General features: G+C 39.1%; 1 protein-coding gene across 18 annotated transcripts in view; it reads left to right on the top strand.

Moving 5' to 3' along the window:
• The first annotated feature begins 2,291 nt into the window (after positions 1 to 2,291).
• ERBIN (erbb2 interacting protein) overlaps positions 2,292 to 27,575 on the top strand; it is a 139,576-nt gene continuing 114,292 nt past the window's right edge. For 10 of the 18 annotated variants that reach the window (XM_078365427.1, XM_078365426.1, XM_078365425.1 and 7 more), the window contains exon 1: positions 2,292 to 3,199. Coding sequence is in view for 8 of the 18 variants with exons in the window: in XM_035292267.3 (XP_035148158.3) it covers positions 3,418 to 3,513 (96 nt within the window). In the remaining 10 variants the exon portion in view is untranslated. Of the gene's footprint in view, positions 3,514 to 27,575 lie in introns of all 18 variants that reach the window. The other 8 variants (XM_035292267.3, XM_035292262.3, XM_035292261.3 and 5 more) reach the window with 1 other exon arrangement.

The following is a 27,575-nucleotide window of genomic DNA, read 5'->3' as shown; positions in this document are numbered from 1 at the left end:
ATGAGACTACATTTCTTTCTCCTGTCAACTCAGCCTCAGCATATGTTATCTCTATTTTTCCCTTCCAGCAAAAGCTGCTTTAGGGAAACAATCTGATGAATTAGGTATAAATGACTAATAAGGCTTAAAATATTACTTTTCCCAGGATTATGGTTTTGTGCTAGAGAAAAAAAACTACTTAAGGGATAAAATTCTAATGGCAGAATTTCAGGTGAGTTGGAGAAAAGGTTTTTGGTTATAGGGACTTTTCTAGCCTGGATGGTAGTCTGCCAGATTGGTCCTGCGTATGAGTTTAAATTTTAAAAAGGCTAGGACCAGGGCAGGTCTCAGCCTAAAGCAGTGGCCTAATCACTTGTTTAGGTTTAGAGCGGGGCGCGGGGGGGGGTGGGGTGGAGGTTGGTGGTGGTGGTAGGATTACTCGAATCTATGGCATCACATTTAAAGGGGTCTTGAATCAACCTGAGATTAGAGGCAACTCTGGAATCACAGAATCCAGCTGGTTTTCCACTGGTATGGGAGTTAGTCCATCCTGGGATGCTTTAGGACAATGACCCTTTCAGTTCAGAGCTGTGCCACTGAGTTCTAATCAGACCCACGCCGGTTTTTGAAAACAGAGAAAGAAATCTTCCTAGCGATGATTACAAATAGCTTGTACTTTAGCTTTGTATGCAGTGGTTAAGATTCATTTTCACAGAAAATAGATATCCAGCTTGGTATTACTGGTATAGCTGCCTACCATTTCCTAGCTTCTAGCTAATACTCTTACCTCTAATTCAGCACTGAGTATATCTGAACACTTCAGTACTACCTGTAAATCTTCAACTTCTGCTCTGTACTAAAGAAATAATACCTGTATTAATTCTAGCAGTTCTGCAAGTAGTTAAAAATGCTCCCAACCTGAATAAAATAACTTGAATATCTTCGGCGTTATTTCAAGTGTTTGCCTCTAATGTACAACTCCTTTTGGTAAATAATTACTTAGTGGAATTTATGAAATTTCCTTTGCAAGACAAAAAAAAAAAGTCTGTAAGGTATACAGCTCTTTATTCAAAAAATCGTCTGTAGGGGATATACCTCTTTATTCAAACTTGGTAATAAATAATTATCTCTGGAAGACAGAACTGAACCAGGGACTTCAGGGACTCAGTAATTATCATCACTGTTAAGTACAGCAGAGAATGGGGGTGGCGGATGATTCTTCCGCATTACGCTCCTTCTCTGGGTAAAACAAGGCCGTCTTTTCTGTGAACATATTTAAAGCAAGAACTGCAAAAACTGTGCAATGTTATGGTTGAGGCTTTCTATTTGCCATATGTGTTGACAGAATGCTTAAGAGTCTCTCTCCGCAGTAAACGCAGACCCTGCCAGGCTGAAATATTAGGGCCGGCGCAATTCAACGACTGCACCACCACCGAACTGCTGGGTTTGGAAGCCTGCGTTGCATCGGAGCGTACCCAATGTTTCCTCTAACAAAGGCATGATCTTGAGGTCATTTCGCGGGCCATTTTCCCCCTCCCAGCGCCAGCTTTGTCTCCCCGCCGGTGTGAGGCTGAGACTTGGAGGCTGAGCTGCGCGGCTGGGGAACAAGCTCCAAGGGCGGGCGTGGGAAGCTGCGCGGCACTGCCGCTGTGGTTTCCTGCGACCTGAGCGTGCCATTAGAGGAAGTTGGAACGCTGCAGCTGCAAGAGATACCTGCTGCCTTCAAATAGGGGCTGGACTCCAGCAACCCTTGTGCACCGATTACTGTTGTACAAAGAAACTCCCTCGGCCGGGGCGGGGGAGGCCTGGGGGCTATCTGTCTCCCTGGCTGGGCGTGGGGCCGCAAGCAGGCAGCAGGGTCGGCGTCGCCAGCGTTTCCCACCTTGGGGGGCTCGCGAGCAGGGGAAGTGCGGGGTCGAGGAGCCGGCGGGGAGAGGCGGGCAGGCCCGGGGACCCGGGCCGGAGCGGGCCTCACGCCGCGCCTCGCACGCGAACCCGCGGCCGCCGGCGGCCCCTCCCCCGGCCCCCGGCCCCCGGCCCGCCGCCCCCAGCCACAGACGTCGGGCCGCACCGCCCCCGCGCGCTGACTGGCCCGCGCCAGCCTCCAGCCAGGCTGTTGGCGGTTAGGGCGAAGCCGGCGGGAGGGCGCCCCGCCCCGCCCCCGCCGCGGAGTCGCGGCGCGCAGCCTCTTTCCCCCTTCACGGTCGGGGCGGTGGCGCTGTAGCCGCCGCGGCCTGTGAGGCAGTAACTCCCCTCCGCCCCTGCCCCATTCCTCCTCCTTTCTCTCCACTCCCTCCTACCTCCCTCCCCTCGCAGTCTCTCGCTCGAGTGAATGTGGCGCGGCGGCGCGGGACGCAGCCTCGGCCCCTACCGCGGCCCGGCGAGCTCGTGAAGAGACGAAGCTGCCCCCTGCTCCCGCCCCCTGCTTGTCTCCTGGAGCCACCACCGCTGGGGAAGGAGAACAAGGAGGGCAGCGGAGGGACGGCGGCGGGAAAACGGGAGAGGGAGGAGAAGAGGGTTCGAAGACTAGTGGGGAAGGCAGGGAGGGACGGACGAAGGACGGACGGCCCGACTAGGGGGCCGCCATTGAGCCTGCCAGGCTCTTCGGCTCAGGCTCCGAGTGACGGCGGCAGCGGCGGCGCGGACGAAGGGCGCGGCAAGCACTGTCGAGACAATAACCCTGCCGCCCGGCTCTGGGGGCGGCGGAGAGGAGCGGTGGCGGCCTAGCGCGACCGAGGCTCGTCGAGCGCCTGGTCAGTGTCCTTGCCCCCGCCGGCCGGGTGCCGCCGCTGTCCGTTGTGCGGGGCGCGCCAGTTGCCCGGAGCCCTAGGCTCCCGGCGGCTGTCCCCTCCCCTCCCCCTCTCCGGTGCGCGCGGAGCTGGTTTTCCGGGTTCCCCTGGACGGAGCTGGATCCTGCTTTTCGCCAAGGCAGGAAGTGAGTTTCGCACTGCAATTCCGGGCGGTGTCACGAGTGTAAAGTTTTTTTTTCTCGGCGGAGATCCTAGTTGGGGCTGGGAAACTCCTGCAAAACTCGAGACCAGGAAGCCAGCCCGCACCCCAACCCCCACCAAAGCCACCTACTCTTCTGCTTGAGGCCAGTCCACATCCGCTCTCACCCGAGAGAGAAATTCAGCTGGATCCAAAGTGACTAATGAAGGAAAGGAAATCATGTCAAGCGAAGCCTTGAAAAAGCTGCCCTGAGACGCTATCCCACCGAAAGGTAATTTTCACGAAAAGCGTCTCTGAGTCACAATGTTCATGGGACTTTGTGACTCGGAAAAAGAGATGAACTTTACTGTTTTTCACTTTTCTCCAGTTGTCCTAAATCCTCCTTTTCTCATATAGAAGCGGATAATAATTAAGGGGCCAATTGGTCGAACTGCAGCCCCTCCCCCCACCCCCATCTGGACTTTGGATTTTTTGGAAGAGGTTGTTAGAATGCAGTGGGACGAAAAGTTTTCAGCAATCCGAAGAAACGAGTGTCTTTGTTCAGTACAGGGGCCAGAAGTTTTGACTTTCTCGAACGTACAGAGTGTATGTTAAGTTGCTCAGTCTGGCACCTTCTGTTTGGGAAGAAAGTTTGGTCGCTGCTGCGAGTGATTTGCTGTTATTGAGATGGCTGCCGCGTTTGTTTATACTCCTACCGATTATATTGGCACTTGCGTAAATCGAATATAGAAGTTTTTATTTTTTTTCCCAACCCTAATCAGTATATTTCGTTGGATTTTAGAAACAACTACTAAAAAATCTTGCCATTCTTAGTTGTTTTACAGAGTGGATAATATATTTCTTTAGTTGTGTAGTAACGTGTGTTTTTCAGAAGGTTAGCGCCGTATAACTTGTTTAATTAATTGAAAGCAAGTATCGACTAGACTTTTCTTGTAACTGATCCATTAGGAAAAAAGGAGTGAGGACTAAGCATAGAGAGGTGTAATTAAACGACAATAACAACAACCTGTAAGACGTTTGATTTCTTAGGACTTCTGTACAGTTCAGAGCAGACTGGGAAGTAAAACGCTTAAAACGATTTTCAAGGGAATCGCAGTGATTGTGATAAAAAGCTGTACTTTTTGAGTAGTATGGTATTTACATTTTTGTGTTGGCCCCAATGTTTTTGGTCGGTTCTGCCTAAATAGTGATAGGTTCTGCCTAAATCTGTGGGGGCAGAATTCATGAAGCATGGCAGACATTCCACCAGTCAGAGCTATGAACACTTCTGAACCAATGGGTCGTCTTCATAGATCGAACTAGTTTTGATAGCAGTAAACTCACACTTTTTTTCAGTGGTGGTGTAGTCTTTTTCTGTTTAGTTTTTTCCCCCAGTACTTTTGTGGTACAGGGAGGTGAAATACAATACTGTACTTTTGAATATATATGAAATAAATTTGGTATCCTGGTGGTAAGTATATCCTAAATATATACTGATGTTTAGATTGCCTATGCTATTTCACGTAATGACCGGAAACTGGAGGAGAGAGTTGATTTCTTAGTTCAAAGAGGAAAAATTAGGTTTTAAAGTTCAGGATAAAATTATTTCACAATTTGTTCTTTGCTACTTGAGCTTCATTAAGTACATTTCCAAAGGCAGTCTTTTATTTATTACTGTAGTTTTTAACTTTTTCTCCCCTCCAGGGCATCGTCTCAGGAGATTTTTTTTTTTTTCATTGTTGGTAAGATTTGTGAACCATCAAGTAATTCCTGTTAAGTCAAACTAGCTTTATCAAATAATTTAAAATGCATAACTGATCTACTGTATGATTTTGGAACACATCATTAGGCTGCAAAAGAGGTTATTCTTGGGCATCTGAAAGAGCTCAACAAAATAAATGACATTGAACTTCAGTTTCCTTATATGGCTTATACTTGGCTTCAAAGCAGCAAAACCTTAACAGAGCAAGTCCTTTACAGAGAATTATCGCTTTATGAAGATGGTTGTTTATTAGCAAATTTTGAATAAAAAAGTATTGCAGCACTTGAAAATGACTATTTGAACCTCTATTTTTAGATTTAGTTCTTGATTTTTTTTTCCAGGAGAAGAGTAGTATGTTTCAGTGCAGGCAACACATTTTATAAAGTGTGGTGTTTACCTTTGTGTTTCTTTTTTTCTTCTCAGTAAGGCCTAAATTACTTCGTAGTTTACTTGGAATTCTGTTAATAACTGAATTAGCTTAAATTTTAGTTTTTATACTATTGTCAAACTGTAAATATTTTTGAAGTCTTGTTTAAACCGTGATAGGTTTGAAAAGAGGTTAAAAGAACACAGTTAAAATATTTTAAAATGGCTTCAAAATTTGGATATTTTTAGTATGGTCTGGATTTTCTTAGATTAAATTGGGAAATAGAGAGTACTTCCAAAGTGCATATTGCACAAAATGGATGCTTAAAGGCTGTATTTATTCAAGGTAATTATGAATTTTCAGGACTTCAGCTGATTCAAGTAGTACTAAGGTATGAAGTCTCCTTGCTGTTTGAGATCAAACTATTGTAAACTTTATGTATAAAAAGCTTACAGTGGTACAAACATGGAACACAAATTTTTATTGTATGCTATTTCTTAATGAAGTGATAGCTATAGATACAATTTAACATATTGGTAAATCTCTAAAATAGATGATTTTAGACATTGGTGTTGAACTATTAGTAGAAAATAGGTGTATATTTCAAAATTACTTATTTGAAATAACTGCTTATAGATAATATGATTTAGACTTTAAGTTGCTTTTGTTTTGGAAATAGATTATGGCGGTATTTACAAAGTATTTTGGATTATGCAGAATTTTAGTGATGTTGAGTAACAGCTTTTTTTTTCTGTAATTGCTGCTTATCCAGATTCTCTTTACATACCTTACTTGGCTGCTTGCATTTTGACTCTTTGCCTTTCTCATTCATTTCTCTAATCTGTTACTTGCTTGCTTGAGTTTTCTTTTTCCGGGAATACATTTCTATTCTAAACCTGTAAAGATGTCTTTGTCTTTTCTTTTCCTTTTTTTTTTTTTTTTTTTTTTGAGATGGAGTCTTGCTCTGTTGCCCAGGCTGGAGTGCAGTGGCCACGATCTTGACTCACCACAACCTCCACCTCCCAGGTTCCAGCGATTCTCCTGCCTCAGCCTCCCAAACAGTTGGGATTACAGGTGCATGCCACTGCGCCTGGCTAATTTTTGTAAATATTTAGTAGAGACAGATTGATTTAGCCTTGTTGGCCAGGCTGGTCTTGAACTCCTGACCTCAGGTGATTGGCCTGCCTTGGCCTCCCAAAGTGCTGAGATTGCAGGCATGAGCCACTGCGCTCTTTTTTCTTTTCTGACAGCATATATTTTATCTATGTTTAGCTGTTTACAGTGGATTGATTATTCAGTTTTTGAATGTACACTATACTGCCATAGAATATGTATACATGAATTATGCTCTGTAATATTTGCTTTTGAGTTTTGTAAGGAAATAAGTTCAGCGTTTTTGCTTTTCACTCTTGTTTTTTCCTCTACGATGTTATTTTCTTTCTGGGTACCCAGGTACCCAACTTGCTAATTTTTTTTTTAAAGTTGGAGTCTCTTTTGCTTGCTAATTTTTTTTTTAAAGTTGGAGTGGAGCGACACGATCTCAGCTCATTGCAACCTCTGCCTCCCGGGTTCAAGCCTTCTGAGTAGGTAGGATTATAGGCCTGTGCCACCAAACCAGGCTAATTTTTGTATTTTTAGTAGAGACAGGGGTTTCACCCTGTTGGCCAGGCTGGTCTTGAACTCCTGACCTCAGGTGATTTGCCTACCTTGGCTTTTCAAAGTGCTGGGATTATAGATATGAGCCACCATGCCCTGCCTACTGCTAACTCTTGAACCATACTACTCCCATTTTTCAGATTCACCATTTAGTGTCTCTTCTTAGGTTTCATAATTGTAAAATAGAAATAAAGCTGCTATTCAGCTTCTGATTCCTTAGCTTCCTATTTTTATAGTTTCATTGACCTAGCCTATTTTCTCTGCATTTAGCTGGTTCTTAATTATATTTTGCCATTTTTCTCTTTTCCAAACTCTGTTAGTCTGTGTTTAGCACCTCAAAAAACTGTTTAAAACATGCAGTAGAAAAAAATTTATCTGATCTTATTTTATCAGCTCATTTACTTCTGAACTTCCACTTTGTATTTCAACTCAGTGTACCTGCCAGTATTTTAACAAATTCATCAGTATATTGTTTTGTTTTATACTTTGTTTCTTTAGTGTTCTCAAAATTGACTGTTAAGATAATACCAGGCTATTATTTATTCTTTTGCATTAAGACTTTATAACCCCCTCTACCTTCTTGTTTTTATACTCTTGGCCTCTTAAAACATACAGACTTAATTCTCTGTTCCTTCTTCTCTGTATCTTCCTCTTCTGTCCTACCTTCCAATTTAGATGTCTTCTCTGTCACAGAATTCCTTAAATTTTGAAATTATCTTCCTTTGAGTTCACTCTATCACTCTATTTTTGTCATTTCAAATTTTGTTCCAGACACCATCGAATGAAGATCTTGCCAGGTTTTAAGTGATAGTATGGAAGACAATAGAAAAGAAGAATATCTAAAAATTTACTTAATAAGACTTTACTTATTGGAGATTATTTGTTATAGCTTTAAAAGCATATAGAATGTAGTAGAAAAACTAGAAAATAAAAAATGACATCTTCTTAATCAAAACAGGTATAACAGAATCTGGGGACTTCACTTTTAGGGCTAATATTCAGAGCCCCTTTACTTACGTGCATAATGAGCTGATGATTTTGGTTCTTTGGTGTCCTAGAAGGGGTGAGAAAGGCATGTTTACGGCATTGTGAAGTTAGGACCTGGCATTACAGTGAAGCAATAGAAAAATAGAAAGATGACTGAATGACTTAGAAAATATTCTGTGACAACTTACTTTGAGGAGAAGTGCCTTGTACATGTCATTTGTCTGTAGGAGGATTCACTCTGTTTTAACATGGCATAATTACAAGAAATAGTAGTAGCCGTAAGGCAATTGTTCTCAAACTTTGGTTTGGCTCAAAACAAATTTAAAAAATTTATTTAAAAATAGCAAACTATTGCATGTTAATATGACATTGTTTTAATAAAAATATAATTGTTTTCTAAAATATTTAGCAAAATGAGTGACAGTGTTTTATATTTTTACAGGTCTTTTATGTTTGGCTTAATAGAGAAAGCAGAATTCTCATATCTGCTTCTTCATTCCATCTGTTGCAAATATATTCTTTTGGTTGAAGTGTGTGAAGAAAATTCAGCCTTAGGCAGTCATTTGGTTGGAAAAGGGAGGAATATTTTCATATTCTTTGTAGATAATTGTAGATGCTTTTTGATAACAAAATTTGACAAGTAGTTGATATGTCAAAATTTGGTAACTAGTAACATTTTAAAAGGTTGTGGCAATGTTGAATGTAAGACCATGTCAGTGAATTTTTTATTTCTTGTTACCTTGATACTCCATTGGTTTATCTTGTACTTTGGATAAATCTTTTACCCATTCATAATTTTGTAACATCCTGCATTTGATCATTTTGAAAATATTGGTTCATTGAGTTATACATATTTTCCAAATGTTGACATGTTTCACTATACAGTAGCATACAGAAAGTATCTTTATGAAAGATACTCTTAAGTGGCATTTAAAAATAAACCTGGGACTATGTGGTGATGCTAGTGTAGCTTGAAGGCTTGAAGGTGTTGCTTTTGTTCTTGTAAAGGCGTTAGCTGTTTCGTTCGCCATTACTTTTGAAAATCAGTGTAGGCCGGGCGCGGTGGCTCAAGCCTGTAATCCCAGCACTTTGGGAGGCCGAGACGGGTGGATCACGAGGTCAAGAGATCGAGACCATCCTGGTCAACATGGTGAAACCCCGTCTCTATTAAAAATACAAAAAATTAGCTGGGCACGGTGGCGCATGCCTGTAATCCCAGCTACTCAGGAGGCTGAGGCAGGAGAATTGCCTGAACCCAGGAGGCGGAGGTTGCAGTGAGCCGAGATCACGCCATTGCACTCCAGCCTGGGTAACAAGAGCGAAACTCTGTCTCAGAAAAAAAAAAGAAAAAAAAAAAAGAAAATCAGTGTGAAACGTAAATATAATGGAAAAGGGAAAAATGACATCTCAGTATTATTATAAACAGACTTGGAGGATTCCTTCAAAGTATCTCAGGGACTCTCAGGGACTTGGACTCCCAGGACCTATTGACTGCACTTCAAAAACTTAGGTGGATGTTGAGATTTATGGAACTTGCATTAATTCATTTTTTATTTCTTGTCTGTATTGCATTCTGGGAGAGTCTTGAAGCTTGATCTTTTAGCCCACTTACTTGATCTTCATTTTCATTTGTTTTATTTTGTTACTTGTTTTTGAAATAGAATTTCTAAGAATTCTAGTTTTTCATAGTTGATTTTTATTTATTTATTTTTTTGAGATAAGATCTCACTGTATTGCTTAGGCTGGAGTGCAGCAGCATGATCTTGGCTCACTGCAGCCTTGAACTCCTGGGCTCCAGTTATCCTCTCACCTCAGTTTCCTGAATAGCTGAGACTACAGGCATGCACCACCATGCCCAGCTAATGTTTACATTTTTTTGTAGAGATGGGTTCTTGCTTTGTTGCTCAGGCTGGTGTTGAACTCCTAGCCTCAAGCAGTCCTCCCACCTTGGTCTCCCAAAGTGCTGGGAGCCACTGCACCTGGCCCAATTCTGTTTTTTTTTTTTTTTTTTTTTAGCTTTAGTTTTGTTCTACATGTAACCTTTAATCTCTGGGATGTTCTTTTAACATTGTCTTTTATTTCTTCTACTAACACTACAGAACATTTGATCTTACTGTGCTTTTGGTATATCTGTCATGCTTTTTCTTTTTTCTTCAAATAATTGGATTTTCATGGTAGTCAAAGTTTTATATGATGACCTAGTCTCTACTGTATTGGTCATTTAAATATATGTTCCCAGCCCAGTGAATCCTCCTTCTGGGTTTGGTGATTGCCTAGAAGAGGAAAGAGAGGACAATTTAATGAGTTTCTCTTTGAAGGTATGTAGGTAGCTTGACTTTTGGTACAGGTGTTTACTGTTCCTCAGGAAGCAGTCTTCTTTTTTCATACTCACACTGTACAAGTGTCACATCTCCCACAGTACATAGAGCTGTACTAGAGGCTTTAACCACACAGTGTTCTATTATGGCTTGACTATCTGGCTGACTGCTCAGGACATACTTCTCTTAATCCTTCTTGCAAAGAAAACATCTTTTTTGGAGATCCCACTTTCTGCTTGTTTTGGGTATCTGTTTCCTCAAGTAAATTTTGTTTTATTATTAAACTCTCTGACCCCAATCTACTTTGTATTATCTATAAATTCCTTTCTGTTCTTATCTGTAAGTATACCCCTCTCAGATTTTTAGCACAGCTATAGATATTTTTAAGTTAAATTTTAATTTTAGAAAGAATGACCAACATATGGAAAAGTATGAACTTTTTTGTTCCTGAACCATTTGACTAAGTTGCTAACATAATGCCCTGTTGTCACCCCTAAATATTTTAATGTATATTTCCTACCAACAAGGACTTTGTCCTGTATGCAGTGACATCATTACCATCAAAATCAAAAAGTTAATATGAATATATTACTAACATCTGACCCTCATTAATTGTCCCCAAATGTCTTTTACAGCAAACTGATCCAGTTTAGAATCGTGTTACATTTGTTGTCATCTCTTTATTCACCTTCAATCTGGAGTAATTTTTTTTCCTCTTTTTTTCCAAGGCCTTGACACTTTTGAAGATGTGAAGATGACAGGCCTAGTTATTCTGTAGAACACTCCTCAATTTTCATTTGTGTGATATTTTTCATGAATAGATTTTTGATTTGATTTTTACGATTAGATCTTTGGCAGGGTTATCATAAAAGTGATGGTGCATTCTTCTCATTACATCTTATCAGGTGGCAGGCAATTTCAGTTTGTCCTATTACTGGTATTCACTTTATGTGATTAAGGTTGTGGCTGTCAGACTTGCCTTTTTTCTAAGTATTCATTCCCTGTTTGTAATTAATATTTTGTGGTAGGTGCTTTGAAACTATGTAACTATTTTGTTTGTCATCATATTTTAAATTCACTTATTTACTTCCACCTAGGTTTATCTTCACAGGGACATAATCCATTACTATTTATTTTGGTGCTCAAATTGTTCTTGATTGGCCAGTAAGAACCCCATCTTCTTTTCTTTTTTGTTTTTGATGTCTCTTCCTTTTTTGAGTGCTCCTTGTTTTTTAGCACAATTAGATATTCTAAACATACCTTCTACTTTTCTCATTATTTTTAGTGGAAAGTGGTACTTAGAAGCCGAGATTTGGGCACTTGTGTTCATTGTTGTTCTTAGGAGTATTGTTACTCTCAGGCGCTCTTAATATATAGAGCTAGGAAATATTTTTATGTACATATACATGTTTACATCTATTTTTATTTCTGTATCTATAAATATATACAATGGTCCCTGATTTATACTTCTTTGACTTTACCAAGAGTTTTATTGGGGTACTAAGTGCATTTTCAACCTATGATATTTTTGATTTAAATGACGGGTTTATTCAGATGTAAATTCATTGTAAATTGAGGAGCATCTGCATATTTCAACAATGCAATTATAATCCAGCTCCAGTAAGGTCCACTCTAGGTTTTTTTTCCTTTCCTTTCCATACTTGTAACTTATCTCTAACAGTGAGAACTAGTTCTGTTTCCATATGTTACATGTGTGAGGAAGTTAAGGTAAACATTTGTTCCAGCATTTTAAGCCAGAAGTCTCTGCAGTCCAATTTCTGAAATATTCCTACAGGGATAAAATTCCAAACTGTAAAAAGGCAAGTTTTAATTCTCTGATAAAGTACATTTATGTGAAATATTTCATTCCTTAGTAATTCTTGAGGTGACTGTGAAAGGGGGATGAAAGAAATCCAGTACTTTTATTGTCTACATTGGACAAGTCATTTGTGGAGATAATTGCTTAATTTCAGTATGAGTGCAGTGATTTTGATACAGTTGTGTTTTTCTCTTTCTTTTTTTTTTTCTTTGAGAAAGGTCTCACTCTGTCACCCAGGCTGTAATGCAGTGGCATGATCACTGCTCACTGCAGCTTTGAGCTCTTTGGCTCAAGCAATCCTCTCACCTCAGCCTTCTGAGTACCTGAGATTGCTGGCATGTGCCACCACACCCAGCTAATTTTTAAATTTTTTTGTAGAGATAGAGATAGAGGTCTCACTGTCTTGCCAGGATTGGTGTCTTAACTCCTGGGCTCAAGTGATCCTTCCACTTCGACCTCCCAAAGTAGTGGAATTACAGGTGTGAGCCACTATGCCCAGCTGCGTTTTCATATATTGAGGTTATATTGTTTGCATGATCATGAAGTTTTAAAGCATCTAATAATGGTGTTCTTGGAGTCTCAAACCTTTGGTCACTTAGACTCTGTGGGAGTGTGGAGTGGGGCTGGGGAGGACCTCTTTGTGGGAGTGTGGAGTGGGGCTGGGGAGGACCTCTTTGTGGGAGTGTGGAGTGGGGCTGGGGAGGACCTCTTTGTGGGAGTGTGGAGTGGGGCTGGGGAGGACCTCTTTGTGGGAGTGTGGAGTGGGGCTGGGGAGGACCTCTTTGTGGGAGTGTGGAGTGGGGCTGGGGAGGACCTCTTTGTGGGAGTGTGGAGTGGGGCTGGGGAGGACCTCTTTGTGGGAGTGTGGAGTGGGGCTGGGGAGGGCCGGGGGCGGGGATGGGAAGGGGAGGATATGTTTGTATTAGGACTAGTGCAAGAAGCTAGTGATCTAAAAATGAATCTCCTGCTTGCCAAGGCTATCACCCAACCTAGAATAAGTTGGTTTGACTTTCCCCTTCTGTATAGATTTTTTAAGTGATTTAAGAGGCATATCCTTTGAGATTAGAATAAATCTCTCAGTCTTCTAGGAAAAGATAAGGATCCTGGCAGCATGAAATGGATTCTTTGGGTGCCCTCTTAATCCCTGGGGACTTCAGAAGATTTATTGTCTTGATACTGACTGCAGAATAGCAGGGACTGTATATAGTAGATGCTTTTTGATTTGTCTTGGATACCTGGTATCAACAGTGTCCCATCTGCTCTGTCTTTTGAAAGCCATTCCCAAGTCAGGGTCCCTAGGAGTCATCTTCTTTATCTTCCTGACCTTAGTAATTGAAATTTCTGTCAATTTCTGGCTTATCACTCTGTCTACAGAGTGAGATAATTTAGGGTAGGACAAGAAGGCTGGATAAGGTGAAGGGCTTTTGATAGGCAAAGGGCGAAAACACTGTAATCTTCTCCCCTTATAAAATTAATCTTGCCGTAAAAATTCAAATGTAGAAATATATAACATAGAAAATGAAAGTTCTCCATGATTCTGTCTCCCAGATATACTTCTGTATGTGTAATTAAAATTGATGACTTGAATAAAATTCTCTCTGAAGAGTGTGTATCAATTTGTACTTCCACCAAGAGTATATAAAATTACCTGTGTGCATTTTTTACCAAAATGGATATTGATCATCTTATAATACTTGTGCACATCTGAGAGAGGCGATGTAGTATAGTATGTAAGAACATAGGTTTTAGAGTCAGATTGCCTGGATTTAAATCTGCGACTTATTGATAATGACATTGAGAAATTAAATGGCAGTTCTTTTAGGTTTAGTAAATATACAGTATGCCTTTTGTGTTTTACATTGTTTTTATTGATTTGTTGCTTATCCTTAGCATTGGCTATGGTGTTTGTCATATAGATGCTTAAATTTTAACATAATCTAAAATTCATGTCAGTCTCTTTATGTCTTTTGATTTTAATGTTATTCTTGGAAAGTATTTGCACCAAGATTATAAAAGTAATAACCTAGTTTCTTAAATTGTGGCTTAAAGAGTGAAAAAAAATCATCTAGCTTTATGCTTCCCAAATTTCTAACTAGTTATAGCACCATTTGTTGAATAGTCTTTTCCTCTAAAAGTCTGCCTTTATCAGTAGTAAATCCTCAGTATATTTATACTAAGTCAAGATTTTCTTTTTTTTTGATACTATGCTATTCTGACCTCCGTCTCCTTTAGAGTCTATTTAATACCTGGACGTGTTGCTTTATCACTCTACTTATAAAGGAATTTTCCAGGTGGCCGTGAATTATTTTTTATCAACTTCTAAAATAATTCTTGTTGGTATGTTGATTGAGAGGGCGTGAATTTGTAGATTAATTTAGAAGATAATTGATAACTTTACAGTAGCATATCTCTAGGAAGATAGATTTCTCACTTATATGATGTTCGATGGCCTTCAGTGGCATTTATGATTTTCATCTTGTCTTATCTGTGTTTCCTGTTGATACGCATATTTGTTAGTTTTAAGAAACATGTATTTTTGTTAAATTTAATTCTAAAAACATTTTGGAGGGAGGGCAGCGCTTCTGTTATGAGGGTATTTCATCAATTGTATTATTATCCGGCTATTTAAATAAAGGAAGCAATTGCGTTTCATATTATCTATTCTAGTGATGATGTTTGAAAAATTGCTTATAATATTTTAGTTGATATGCTTGTATTTTCTAGGTGTATAGTGATAGATTCATTAAGAGTAATACTTTTTTATTTTGAGACATGGTGTCTCTGTCACTCAGGCTAGAGTCAGTGGTGCCATCACAGCTCACTACAGCCTTGACCTGGGCTGAAGTGACAGGTGTGTACCACCCAGCTTGCTTGCTTGCTTATTTATTTATTTATTGAGATGTGGTCTTACTCTGTTGCCTAGGCTAGGACTGATTCTTTTTTTTTTTTTTGAGACGGAGTCTTGCTCTGTCACCCGATCTAGAGTGCAGTGGTGTGATCTTGGCTCACTGCAACCTCCACCTCCTGGGTTCAATGATTTTTCTGCCTCAGTCTCTTGAGTAGCTGGGACTACAGGTTTGCACCATCATGGTGGCTAAGTTTTGTATTTTTAGTAGAGTAGGTTTCACCATATAGGCCAGGCTGATCTTGAACTCCTGACCTCTTGATCCACATGCCTTGGCGTCCCGAAGTGCTGGGATTACAGGCATGAGACACCGTGCTCGGCCAGGACTGATTCTTTAAGTAGAAATTGGTCCTTTCTATTCTTCTTCTGTCCCTTGAAGGTGTCGTCAGTCATATGAGAATGGTCTCTTGAACTTTGTTGTTCCTTAACTATCTCTAAGAAACTAATACGAATTATAAACGTTTTCTTTGAACTGCTTAGTATTTAGTGTGATGTACAGTAATATAGCTGGCCCTCTTTATCCATGGGTTACATATCCATGGATTTTGTACTCATGAATTCAACCAACTATGAATTGAAAATAATTTGAGAAGAAGATCAATTTAAAAAAATACAGTAGTTGGGCACAGTGGCTCACACCTGTAATCCCATTTTGGGAGGCTGAGGTGGGTGGATCATGAGGTCAGGAGTTTGACACCAGGCTGGCCATATGGTGAAACCTCGTCTCTACTAAAAATACAAAAATTAGCTGGGTGTGGTTGTGTGTCCCTGTAATCCCAACTACTCGGGAGGCTTAGGTAGGAGACTCATTTGAACATGGAAGGTGGAGGTTGCGGTAAGTTGAGATTGCGACACTGCGAAGACTCCGTCTCAAAAAAAAAAAAAAAAAGAAAACACAATAAAGAACAGTACAAACAACAGTATAACAATTAGTTATTTAGCATTTGCATTCGGTGTTATAAGTAATCAAGAGATGATTTAAGGTGTATGGGAAGATGTGCATAGGTTATATACAAATATGACACCATTTTTTATGAGGAATACTTAGAGCACCCTCAGATTTTGGTATATGTGAGGGTTCTGGAATTAATCCCCCATAGATACTGAGGGATGACTGTAATTATGTATATCATTAAAGGACAGTTATTTATTTGATTATTATAGTAACTTTGATGTAATTTACATGTATGATAAATATGTAAATGTGTGACAAGGAAAAGGATTTTTGTCACTATTTATATCCTAAGGTTTATTTTTGTCCCATGTGTTTCACCGACCTAATCTTACCCTTTTTGTAATATATTTAACAGATAGGTTTGTGTAAATGATAGTTGTGTCCCCCAGAATACTGATGTTTTCCTCATGCTCACTGTATCACTGAAAATGACTAGTCTGGAATACCCCCCCCTTTTTTTTCTTTTTAATTAATACAACAGGAAGCTGTTAGACCCATTGGAGAAGTGAAATATGGAGGTAATTTAGCTTATTAATGACATAACTCAGATTAGAAAAATACATCCAAGTTCCCTGACTCTTGTTGTTTTCGTTATACCAACATTTTACTAGGTATGTTCTGAAGAATATAGTTTCTTTAGAATAATACTATTCCCCAAAGATGTTTAATAGGTGTTAGAGAAAAATAGAGTTTTGGCCTCATGTAAGTGAGGAAATTCTGGGTTGATAGACCTGTTTTTCCACCTTCTCTTTGGTGGATACCAGTTTGTTATAGATGATTATTTTTTAGTTTAGAAATAACTGGATACAGCTTAATTTACAAAAAAAAGTTCACATCCATATTTGAGCCAAGAAGTTCCAGAGAAAGATTTATCCTAAAGTAGTATGTAATACTTCAGCATGATTTCAAGTTTTAAAAAATAGACTTAAGACTGGACAAAACAAAGCAAACAAACAAACAACAACAGAAAAAAGACTGGGTGCGGTGGCTCATGCCTGTAATCCCAGCGCTTTGGGAGGCCAAGGCAGGCAGATCACTTGAGGTCAGGAGTTCAAGACCAGCCTGGTCAACATGGCGAAACCCTGTCTGTACTTAAAATACAAAAACTAGCCAGGCGTAGTTGCGTGTGCCTGTAATCCCACCTACAGAGGAGACTGAGGCAGGAGAATTGCTTGAACTCGGGAGGTGGGGGGTGCTGCAGTGAGCTGAGATCACACCTCTGCATTCCAGCCTGGGCGACAGAGCAAGACTTTGTCTCAAAAAAAAAAAAAAAGACTTAAAGTTTTTTCAGTAGTTTCAGGTTTACAGAAAAATTGATTTAGAAGTATAAAAAATTCCCATACCCTCCTCTTTCTCCTCCTTTTTTCCTATTATTAGCATCGTGCATTCATGCAGTATGTTTGTTAGAATTGATGAGCCAGTGGTGATACAGTATTATTAACGGAAGTCCATTGTTTATATTAGGGTTCACTCTTTGTGTTGTACATTCTATGGGTTTTGACAAATGTATACATATCCTTCATTAGTTGGCCTCTTTCTGTACATCCTGTTCATCAAGTCCAACTCAAGTACTATTATTTCCACTGAAGGCTTCCCCCCCAATATTTAGTTTCCCTTCTTTGAATTTATAGCTTTTTCTTCTCAACTTTTTTGTTGTGGTAAAATACAAATAAAATAATCATTTTTAAGTGTATTATTCACTGGTATTAAGTACATTCATATTATTGTACACCCTTCACCACTCTTCATCTCCAGAACTCTTTTCATTTGCAAAACTTTAACTCCGTACCTATTAAACCATAACTCCCTAGGTCTCCTAGTCCCTGGCAACTATCATTTAAATTTCTGTGTCTATGATTTTGACTGTTGTAAGTACCTCATAAATCACTTGGCATATTGTCCTCAAGGTTCATGTGTTTTAGCATATGTCAGAATTTCCTTCCTAAGACCAAATAATATTACATTTTATGTATATACCACATTTTGCTTATCCATTCATCTGTGGGTAGACTCCACATTTTAGCTGTTGTGAATAATGCTGTTATGAACATGGACTGATAAATATCTCTTTGAGACTGGGTTCACTTCTTTTGGACTTATACATAAGTGGAATTGCTGGCTCATACGGTAATTCTATGTTTAGGGTTTTTTTTTTTTTTTTTTTGAACCATCATATTGTTTTCCACAGTGGCTGTACCATTTTATAGTTCCACCAGTGGTATACAAGAGTTCAGTTTCTCTACATCCTCACCAACCCTTGCAGTTTTTTTTCCTTGATAATAGCAATTCTAATGGATGTGATGTGGTAACTCATTATGGTGGGTTTTTTTTCTTTTGAGGCAGAGTTTGCTCTGTCACCCAGGCTAGAGTACAGTGGTACAATCTTGGCTCACTGCAACCTCCTCTTCCTCCCATGCACAAGCAATCCTCCCACTTCAGCCTACCTAGTAGCTGGGACTATAGGCATGTGTTAACATGCCTGGCTAATTTTTGTATTTTTAGTAGAGATAGGGTTTCACCATGTTTGCCAGGCTGGTCTCGAACTCCTGGGCTTATCTGATCCACCTTGGCCTCCTAAAGTGTTGGAGTTACAGGTGTGAGCCACCACAACTGGCCTCAGTATGGTTTTGGTTAGCATTTCCTTGATAATTAGTGATGTTGAGTATCTTTATATGTACTTGTTGGCTATCTGTGTATCTTTGGAGAAATGACTATTCAGGTTCTTTGTTTTTGATTGGGTTGTTTTTCAGTTGTTGAATTGTATTAGTTCTCTATATATTCTCAATACCAGTCTGTTATTAGATACATGATTTGCAAATATATTCTCACACTCTGTGGGTTGTCTTTTTACTCTGTTGATAGTCTTTTTTTTTTAATCAAAGCAAACATCAAATTAAAAAAAATCAGAAATTGTAAGAACAATTGTAAGAACATCAGACATTGTAAGCAAATGAACTGAAAAAGTTCTGTATCTTGATCACATTTATTGGAATGGAGAAAAAATAAAACTACTTCTTAGGTTAGGAATTTGTAAGTTATCTGCAAGTCTCCTCAGTTCAGGAGTGGAAGAATTCTCATTTATTTCAAAATGTATGCAGATTTCTCTTTAGAATGTTTTACAGAGTTAAAGAGGCCATTGTACAAAGTCTTTTATTTTTTATACTGGATACATTCCTTGTTTTAGCCAGCTGTCAGTGGAAGGCAGCTAGTATAACACCATTTCCATGGACAAAGAATGTTGGAATATTCCATTTCATTGATTTATATATCTCTTTATGTGTTTCTTCATCTGTTTCTACAATAGTCACAGTTTCTTCCAACATCTCCCAATGTCATTTAAATGTTGATCACATGACTGCAGTCTGCTTTTAAGTTCTTGGTCATTTCTCATTTTCACATAAATTTGTTTATCCAGGATGAGCCTGATGGAGATCCAGGAGCTCCTTTATGGTGTTGGTAATTTGTTTTGGGTCCACGCTGCCTGCCATATTTCAAACTGCACTGTTTTCCTCCTCTCTCGAATAGTATCTTTGGATTTATAACTTAAAAACTGCTAGCCATTCAATTTAAAATTTAAATATATAAACTATTTTATATAGTTTTCTAATTGTTCTTGGATATTTTGGTTGCCTCAGCTAATTTTCTATAAAGATAGTTAAAATTCTAATCTCTCTACTACCAGTTTATAAATATGTTTCACCTTAGATTTCTCATTGAAATTAAGTTTTTATTTTGAGATAACTATAGATTCACATACAGTTTTAACAGCTACTACAGTGAGGACTAGTGTATCTTTTATCCAGTTACCCCTAGTGGTAACATCTTGCAGAATTACAGTATAGCTTCACAGCCAGCATATTAGAATTTTGATAGTCAAGATAGTTCCATCATCCCAAGGATCGCCCCCCTTTTTTTCTTTTATTGTGAACACTCCCACCTCCCTCCTATATTCCCTTTACCCCCTGCATTTTGTCTTTTCAAAAGTGTTATATAAATGGAATCAGGCTGGGCATGGTAGCTCATTCCTGTAATCCCAGCACTTTGGGAGGCTGAGATGGGCAGATCACTTGAGCTCAGGAGTTCAAAACCAGTTTGGGCAACATGGCGAAACCTTGTCTCTACAAAAATAGAAAAATCATCTGGGTGTAGTGATGCATGCCTGTACTCAGCAGGCTAAGGTGGGGGGATTGCCTGAACCCAGGAAGTCGAGGCTGCAGTGAGCTGAGATTATACCACTGTACTCCAGCCTGGGTGACAGAGCAAGACCCCGTCTCATGAATGAATGGATGAATGTAATTATATAGTGTGTGACTTTTGGGATTGACTTTTTACTTGGAAGATTCCAGAGTTGTTGCTTATAGCTATAATTTGTTCATTTTTATTGAGTAGTACTCTATGGTATGCATGTACTACCAATTTGTTGAATCATTTCATGTTGAAGGTCATCTGGGTTGTTGTCAATTTTTTGTTATTAGGAATAAAGTTGCTGTGAATATTCATGTAGAAGTTTTTCGGTGAACATCCCAGCTTTCATTTCACTGGAATAGAAGTATAAGATTATGATTGCCATGTTGTATCAGATACAAACTGCCAGAGTGTTTTCCATAGTGGCTGGCTATTCCCACCAGCAGTGTATGAAAGATTTCGTTTTTCCACATCCTAGCCAGCAATTGATTACTTTTTTCTTTTCTTTTCTTTTTTTTTTACTATTTTAAAAACTATTCTTATAGATAAGTAGTATATCTCATCATGGTATTTCATGGTAGGTAGCTTTTTCCTAATGGCTGATATGTTGAACATCTTTTCCTGTGCTATTCAACATCTGTGTGTTCTCTTCACAGCTTTTGCCCATTTTCTAACTGGATTTTTTTTAACTGTTGCATCTCTATATGGGTCCTTTGTTGGATATAGTTTGCAGGTATTTTCTCCCATTCCATACCTTGTCTTTTCATTCTTTTAACAGAATCTTTTTCAGAACAAAAGTTTAAAATTTTGAGGAAATCCGGTTTATTCTTTTATGGATTGTGCTTCTGTTGTTAAGCCCAGGACTTTTTTGGCTATTCTTGTATCCTGAGAAGTTTATCTTATGCATTTTTCTGAAAGTTTTTTAGTTTTGCATTTCTATTTGTGATCCATTTTTTTTGATACAGAGTTTCTCTCTCCCTCCCTCCGTCCCTCCCTCTCTCCGTCCCTCCCTCCCAGGTTGGAGTGCAGTGGCGCCATCTCGGCTTACTGCAACCTCCACCTTCTGGGTTCAAGCGATTCTCCTGCCTCAGTCTCCTGAGTAGTTGGGATGACAGGCACATGCCACCACACCTGGGTAATTTTTGTATTTTCAGTAGAATCATTTAAAATAGGATCTCTGTATGTTCAACTTCATTGATTATTATTTTTAACATTTCTCCTTACAGAAGAGATTTGAGGTGACTTTTAATAGGATGTAAATATATAGTTAATAGAAGGAGAAAATCAGACCCAAGGAAAAAAGTGAAGAAATATATTACTTTTAAGTAATTTAACAGTTGCTGTGATAAAACATCAAATTTAGCTAAGCTTCCTGGGAGCCAGAATTTTCATTACCCTAAATGAAGAAATATGTCACAAATTCTCTGGAAAAGACAAATATTTTTCTTGCATTAAATCTTAAATAAGCTGGGTGTGGTGGTCACACTTGTAATCCCAGCGCTTTGGGAGGCTGAGGTGGGCAGATTACCTGAGGTCAGGAATTTGAGACCAGCCTGGCCAGCATGGCGAAACCCTGTCTCTACTAAAAATAGAAAAATTAGCCGGGTGTGGTGGCAGTCGCCTGTAATTCCAGCTACTCAGGAGGCTAAAGCAGGAGAATCACCTGGACCTGGGAGGTGAGGTTGCAGTGAGCAGTGATCATGCCATTGTACTCCAGCCTGGGCAACAAGAGCAAAATTCTGTCTCAAAAACAACAACAACAAAAAATTAAGTAATTCTAACATGTGCCTTCTCTATGTAAGAACTATTGAGTAGGGCCGGGTGTGATGGCTCACACCTGTAATCCCAGCACTTTGGGAGGCCGAGGCGGGTGGATCAAGAGGTGAAGAGATCGAGACCATCCTGGTCAACATGGTGAAACCCCATCTCTACTAAAAATGCAAAAAAATTAGCTGGGCATGGTGGCACTTGCCTGTAATCCCAGCCACTCAGGAGGCTGAGGCAGGAGAATTGCCTGAACCCAGGAGGCAGAGGTTGTGGTGAGCTGAGATCGCGCCATTGCACTCCAGCCTGGGTAACAAGAGCAAAACTCCGTCTCAAAAAAAAAAAAAAAGAACTATTGAGTAATGAATGGACAGTGTTGTTGACAACAATTTTCCAGCACATATTCTATAGCTGTCAAGCTCTTTTTCAGGAGGTTTTTTTGTTTTTTGGTTTTTTTTGAGATAGGACATTGCTCTGTTGCCCAGGCTGGAATGCAGTGGGTTGATTACTGCAGCCTGGGTCTCCCAGTCTCAAATGATCTTCCCACCTCAGCCTCCCAAGTAGCTGGGACTACAAGTGCAGGCCACAATGCCTGGCTAATTTTTTTTTAAGTAGAGTCAAGGTCTCGCTGTGTTGCTCAGTCTGGTCTCAAACTCCTGAGCTCAAGTGATTCTCTTGCCTCAGCCTCCCAAAGTGCTGAGCTTAAAAGGTGTGAGTGACTGCTTCCAGCTGATTTTTTTTTTTTTTTTTTTTTTTTTTTTTTAGTAAAAAGAGAAAGGTAAAAGTACGAAACACTCAGGGAAGATAAATTATATGTGAGGGTAGGCTAATGTACTTTTGCAAGTGTAGATTTTTTTTGTTTCTAACTTCACCTAAAGGTAACATAGACATAGCCATTTATAGAAACAAGATTTCTAACACCCCTTTAAACATCATTATTCTAATTTGGATTTTTGATAGCTGAGTAACAGTTTCAGGACTTTACTTCCTAATGAAAGGATGACATACTGGAATTCTGTTTTGCTTCTTTTTTTTTTGAGATAGAGTCTTGCTGTGTCACTTAGGCTGGAGTACAGTGGTGCGATTTTGGCTCACTGTGACCTCTGCCTCCCAGGTTCAAGTGATTCTTACGCCTCAGCCTCCCGAGTAGCTGTGATTGCAGGGATGCGCCACCATGCCCAGGTAACTTTTGCATTTTTAGTGGAGACAGGGTTTCGCCATGTTGGCCAGGCTGGTCTTGAACTCCCGACCTCAGGTCCATCTACCTCGGCCTCCCAGAGTTCTAGGATTATAGGCATGAGCCACCGCGCATGGCCATGTTTTGCTTTTTGATGCAAAATCAGTTGAGGAAATGGTATGTTTAGTATCATATTAAGAAAGTTGAGAAGTATTTATGTCTGTGTAGAAGTCCCTTTCTTCTCAACAAGGGCTACTTGCTATTATTATAAAATTTATAGTTTATTCAGGAGTCAGGTTTAGATCTACTTCTGGCACTTAATGCAAGTATTTTGAAGACCCCTGAAAACACCAAAAAATATGACACAGATGTTTTTGCTTAGGAGATTTTCAGGCCATATAATAGTTACCAGTCACATCTATGCTATAAAAAAAAATCCTCAGTCACAGTCCCAGAAAATATTTAATTTCGGTCAGGGTAGTATCTCATTTTGTTTGACTGTGCTAGCTAAAAAATAAGCAAAAAACCCCACTTTCTGGTAATCGAAGGAGGTGATCTGAACTGAAGTGTTATTTGACACTACTAAATGGTTGGGATATGAGTGCTGCTGACACACATTGTAATTTTTCTAGTTAATGTTCAGCCATTCCTTTTTCGCAATAAGTTAAATACCTGGATTAGTAGTCCTTTAGAAAACTTTATTTTGAAATAATTTTATATTTCTAGAAGAACTGCTCAATAGTCCAGAAGATTCTTATATATCAACATTTTATATAGACATAGTATATTTATCAAAACTAAGAAATTAACCTTGAAAAAATACTATTAATTGAACTACAGAGTTTAATTGAATTTCATCAGGTTTTCCACAGATGTCCTCTGGCTATTTTGAGATCCATTGTAAAGAGACCATGTCGTATTTAGTTTCATGTCTTCCGTTTTTATTTTTATTTTTATTTTTTTTTGAGACGGAGTCTTGCATTGTTGCCCAGGCTGTAGTGCAGTGGTGCAATCTCAGCTCACTGCAGTCTTCGCCTCCTGGGTTCAAGCAATTCTCCTGCCTCAGCTTCCCGAGTAGCCGGGACTACAGATGTGTGCCTCCCATGCCCAGCTAAGTTTTTTGTATTTTTAGTAGAGACAGGGTTTCGCCATGTTGGCTAGGAAGGTCTAGATCTCCTGACTTAGTGATCTGCCTTCCTCGGCATCCCCAAGTGCTGGGATTATAGGCGTGAGCCACCACGCCTGGCCCATCTTTGATTTTTTTTAGTTTTCATTTTTGTGGAGACAGGATTTTGCTATGTTTCTCAAGCTGGTCTCAAATTCTTGGCCTCAAATGATCCTTCTGCTTAGGTCTCCCTAGGTGTTGGGATTACAGGCGTGAGCCACTGTGCCCAGCCCAGTTTTCAGGTCTTCTTTAGTTTCCTGCAATCTGTGACAGTTTCTCAGTCTTTCTTTGTTTTTCATGACTTTGATTTTTGAAGAGTACTGGTTGGATATTTGTAGATTGCTTTTAAGTTTGGGTTTTTGTGATGTTATTCAAGATTATACTGGATTGTGGATTTTTAAGAAGACTATCACACAAGGGAAGTGCTCTTCTTACCCTATCAAGAAGAGTATATGATATTGGTATTATTTATTACCGGTGATTTGAACTTTGATAACTTGGTTAAGATGGTGTCTGCCAGATTTCTCCACTGTGAAGTCACTATTTTTGCCTTTCCATAATGCATTTGTTAGAAGCCCAGCTCACCCTTAGGGTGAGGGGAACTAAGCTCTACCTTCTTGAGAGAAAAGTAGCAAATAGTTTGCAGGGATGTTTAAACCATCACATACATATTTTCAGGAGATACTTTCATACTATTTTTCCTTACAGGTTTGACTAGTGATTTTAGCATTCAGACATAATTTTTTTTCCTGTAGCATCTGTTGTCTTTTAAGGAGTATGTCATTGGCATATGAAAGAGAATATGGCTTAGTAAGAGGGCTTATATCTAGTTCATGTAAAAATTTAAGCCAGTAAAGAATAGTAAAAAGGGCCAATCAAATACAGTCACTTTATACTTTTGAAATTCATTTGATCTATAAGATGGTTCTGGATCCTGATTTCTTGCTGTGCTATTACATTAGAATTGGATTTTGTGAAGGTACTGATCACCAATTAAGTGTGTGCTGTACTGTAGCTGGAGTTTATATAGAGACCAAATGATGGGGACAGGCCAGTGGAAGCCCTCAGTTTAATCCCATTAGTGAATTTTTTCAAGTGAACATAAAATTAGTATATTAGGGGGATGCTAATTCTAAAGACTGCTGGCCTCGTAAGTATTTTTTATGTCTTTTTCCCTATCCAGCAGTTTACTTGTTTAGTATTTAGACTACTTAGGCTATTTCGTGTCTCCCTCTTGCATTAGAAATGAGTTTCTTGAGGGCGGGAATTTTAGTTTTGTTCTCTACCTCACTACCTTGAGCAATATCTGGCACATAATTAGTGCTCAATAAATATTTGTTACGTGAATGAAAAAAAATATTAAGATAAAGAATTTCAGTTGAATGAAAACTCTAGTATGAGGTCTTGATATGTTGAGTTACATAACTTCTGTAACTTCGAAGTAAGAAATGGTGTGCATTTTTAGGTCCTCTGCAGACACCTTTGCAATAATTCAGTAGGCTTAGTCACCGTAACTATTTTAAAGTATTATTTCCTAAATTTTTATAATTTTTGTAAACCTTTGACCTCAATTAAATGAAAAACAAAAATCAAGGAATACTACCTCAGTGTTGAATTTTTAAAATAATGGCACTTAAATATCTCCATTCTTAAAACTATGTATAAAATCCTTGTTTTTAGACTGTATACAATTATAACAGCACAAGTTAATTGTATATAAACTATAACATTTAAATTTTCATTAATATCAAATTCACATAAATGATGTTTTGCTGAAATTTAATTGGAGGTTATATCATGACTGATTCATTTGTGCCTTATGTTAATTTTCCTGTCTTTCTCTTGGAACTGTTGCAAATTTTGGACAGCGTGTCATCGTGAATTTACTCAGCAAGTTTGAGTCCGCATTTATGGATTTTCTACTTGGGTGATTTTCCCAGTAGGATGTAAATACAATTCAGATATTAGTACTGATGTTCTGTGGGATGACTCCCAGACAGATGGCTCTAAATATAGTTGTACAGTATACATGAAAAGTCAGAAAACACAGGATACTCTTATTTTTATATGTCATATTTTAACATAAAGAATCATTAGCTTATTTTTTTCCTCCAACCAGACCCCTTCACTGGTGCTGAACTTAAAGCAGTATGCTCTATTAATCTAGGGGAAAAAAGCATAATAGATATTCTACAGAGAGTCCACAAAGTCTAGAATAACAGGTTAAATACTGTTTTGTACTTCTAAAATTTTTATTTATTTAGTTAGTTAGCTAGTTAATTTTGAGATGGAGTCTGGCTCTGTCACCAGGCAGGAATGCAGTGTGGCATGATCTCGTCTCACTGCAATCTCCGCCTCCCGGGTTCAAGCGATCCTCTTGCCTCAGCCTCATGAGTAGCTGGGACTACAGGCACGGGCCACCTCCTGCAACTAATTTTTGTATTTTTAGTAGGGACGGGATTTCACCATATTGGCCAGGAAGGTCTTGATCTCTTGACCTCCCAAAGTACTGGGACTACAGGTGTGACCCACTGTCCCAGCCTTTATTTTTATTTTTTAAAGAGGTGGAATCTCACTATGTTTTCCAGGCATGAGTTCAGTGGCTATTAATAGGCATGATTATGGTGCATTGCGGGCTCAAACTCTTGGCCCCAAGTGATCTTCCCACTTCAGCCTGCCAAGTGGCTGGGACTATAATGAGACTACAGGTGGGTGCCACTGCTCCTGGCTTGTATATTTATTAAACTTTTTTTTTTTTCTCCAGAATAATGATTGGACTTACTGCTTTAAACTTAGAGATACTTTCCTTGAAAGGGTATATGGAAATAGAAGGAAAACATAATAAGTATATTATGAATATGTAGCTAGCATACTTGAAAATTTTTTGTTTCTTGACTTTACAGATACCTTGTATATTAATTTGTCTTAATTTGAAACTCATAGAACTTGTGGTTTACAGTTTAGTGAATACTGTTAGCTTAAAGTATCTTATCCAAGGGCTGTATTTAGATTGAGGTGATTCAGAGAAATAAGCCTTTCAGACATGCTTGCCCTTTTGTGGGTCTAGGAACAGGAGTACAAATTGAGTCTCACATACCACACGTCTGATTTAAAAGTTATAAATCAAACAAAAAAAAAAAACTTGCCAAAAAAAAAACGTTTTGTCCTCTTTTCGTAAGTGTACCATAATAAGATATTGGGAGGCCAGGTTAGGAATTTGGTATTTTCATACTCATTGGAGTTTTTCATGTCAGACTGTGGTGATAGAGTTACCATCTGGCTTCTGGTGTACAACCGCTCTCTGCTTCTCCTTTCTCCACTGCTTTGTTACCACAATTGAGAGTATTTGGGCAGACCAGTATAGACATGCCAAGCAACGTGTCCAACTCTGTTCACAACCTCTGCATACAGTTGCCTCTTGTACCCTTCAAGCCTAAAGATACACACTCTAGTTGGTATAGTTTTCTTTCTGGAGGACTGATCTGGGGAAAGAGGCTTTGGAAGCTTGTTGAGGGCTGCTTGGGCAGATATTTTAGGTTCCTGCATGCCCATAGAATGATGTAGCATTAGCGGAGGAAACATGTGCTCCAGTTAGACAAGTCCTCTTG

The sequence above is a fragment of the Callithrix jacchus genome, chromosome 2 (assembly GCF_049354715.1).
Source record: "Callithrix jacchus isolate 240 chromosome 2, calJac240_pri, whole genome shotgun sequence".
NCBI lineage: Eukaryota > Metazoa > Chordata > Mammalia > Primates > Cebidae > Callithrix > Callithrix jacchus.
Note: the sequence above shows the minus strand (reverse complement) of the source record. Positions and strands in the feature narration are given on the sequence as shown.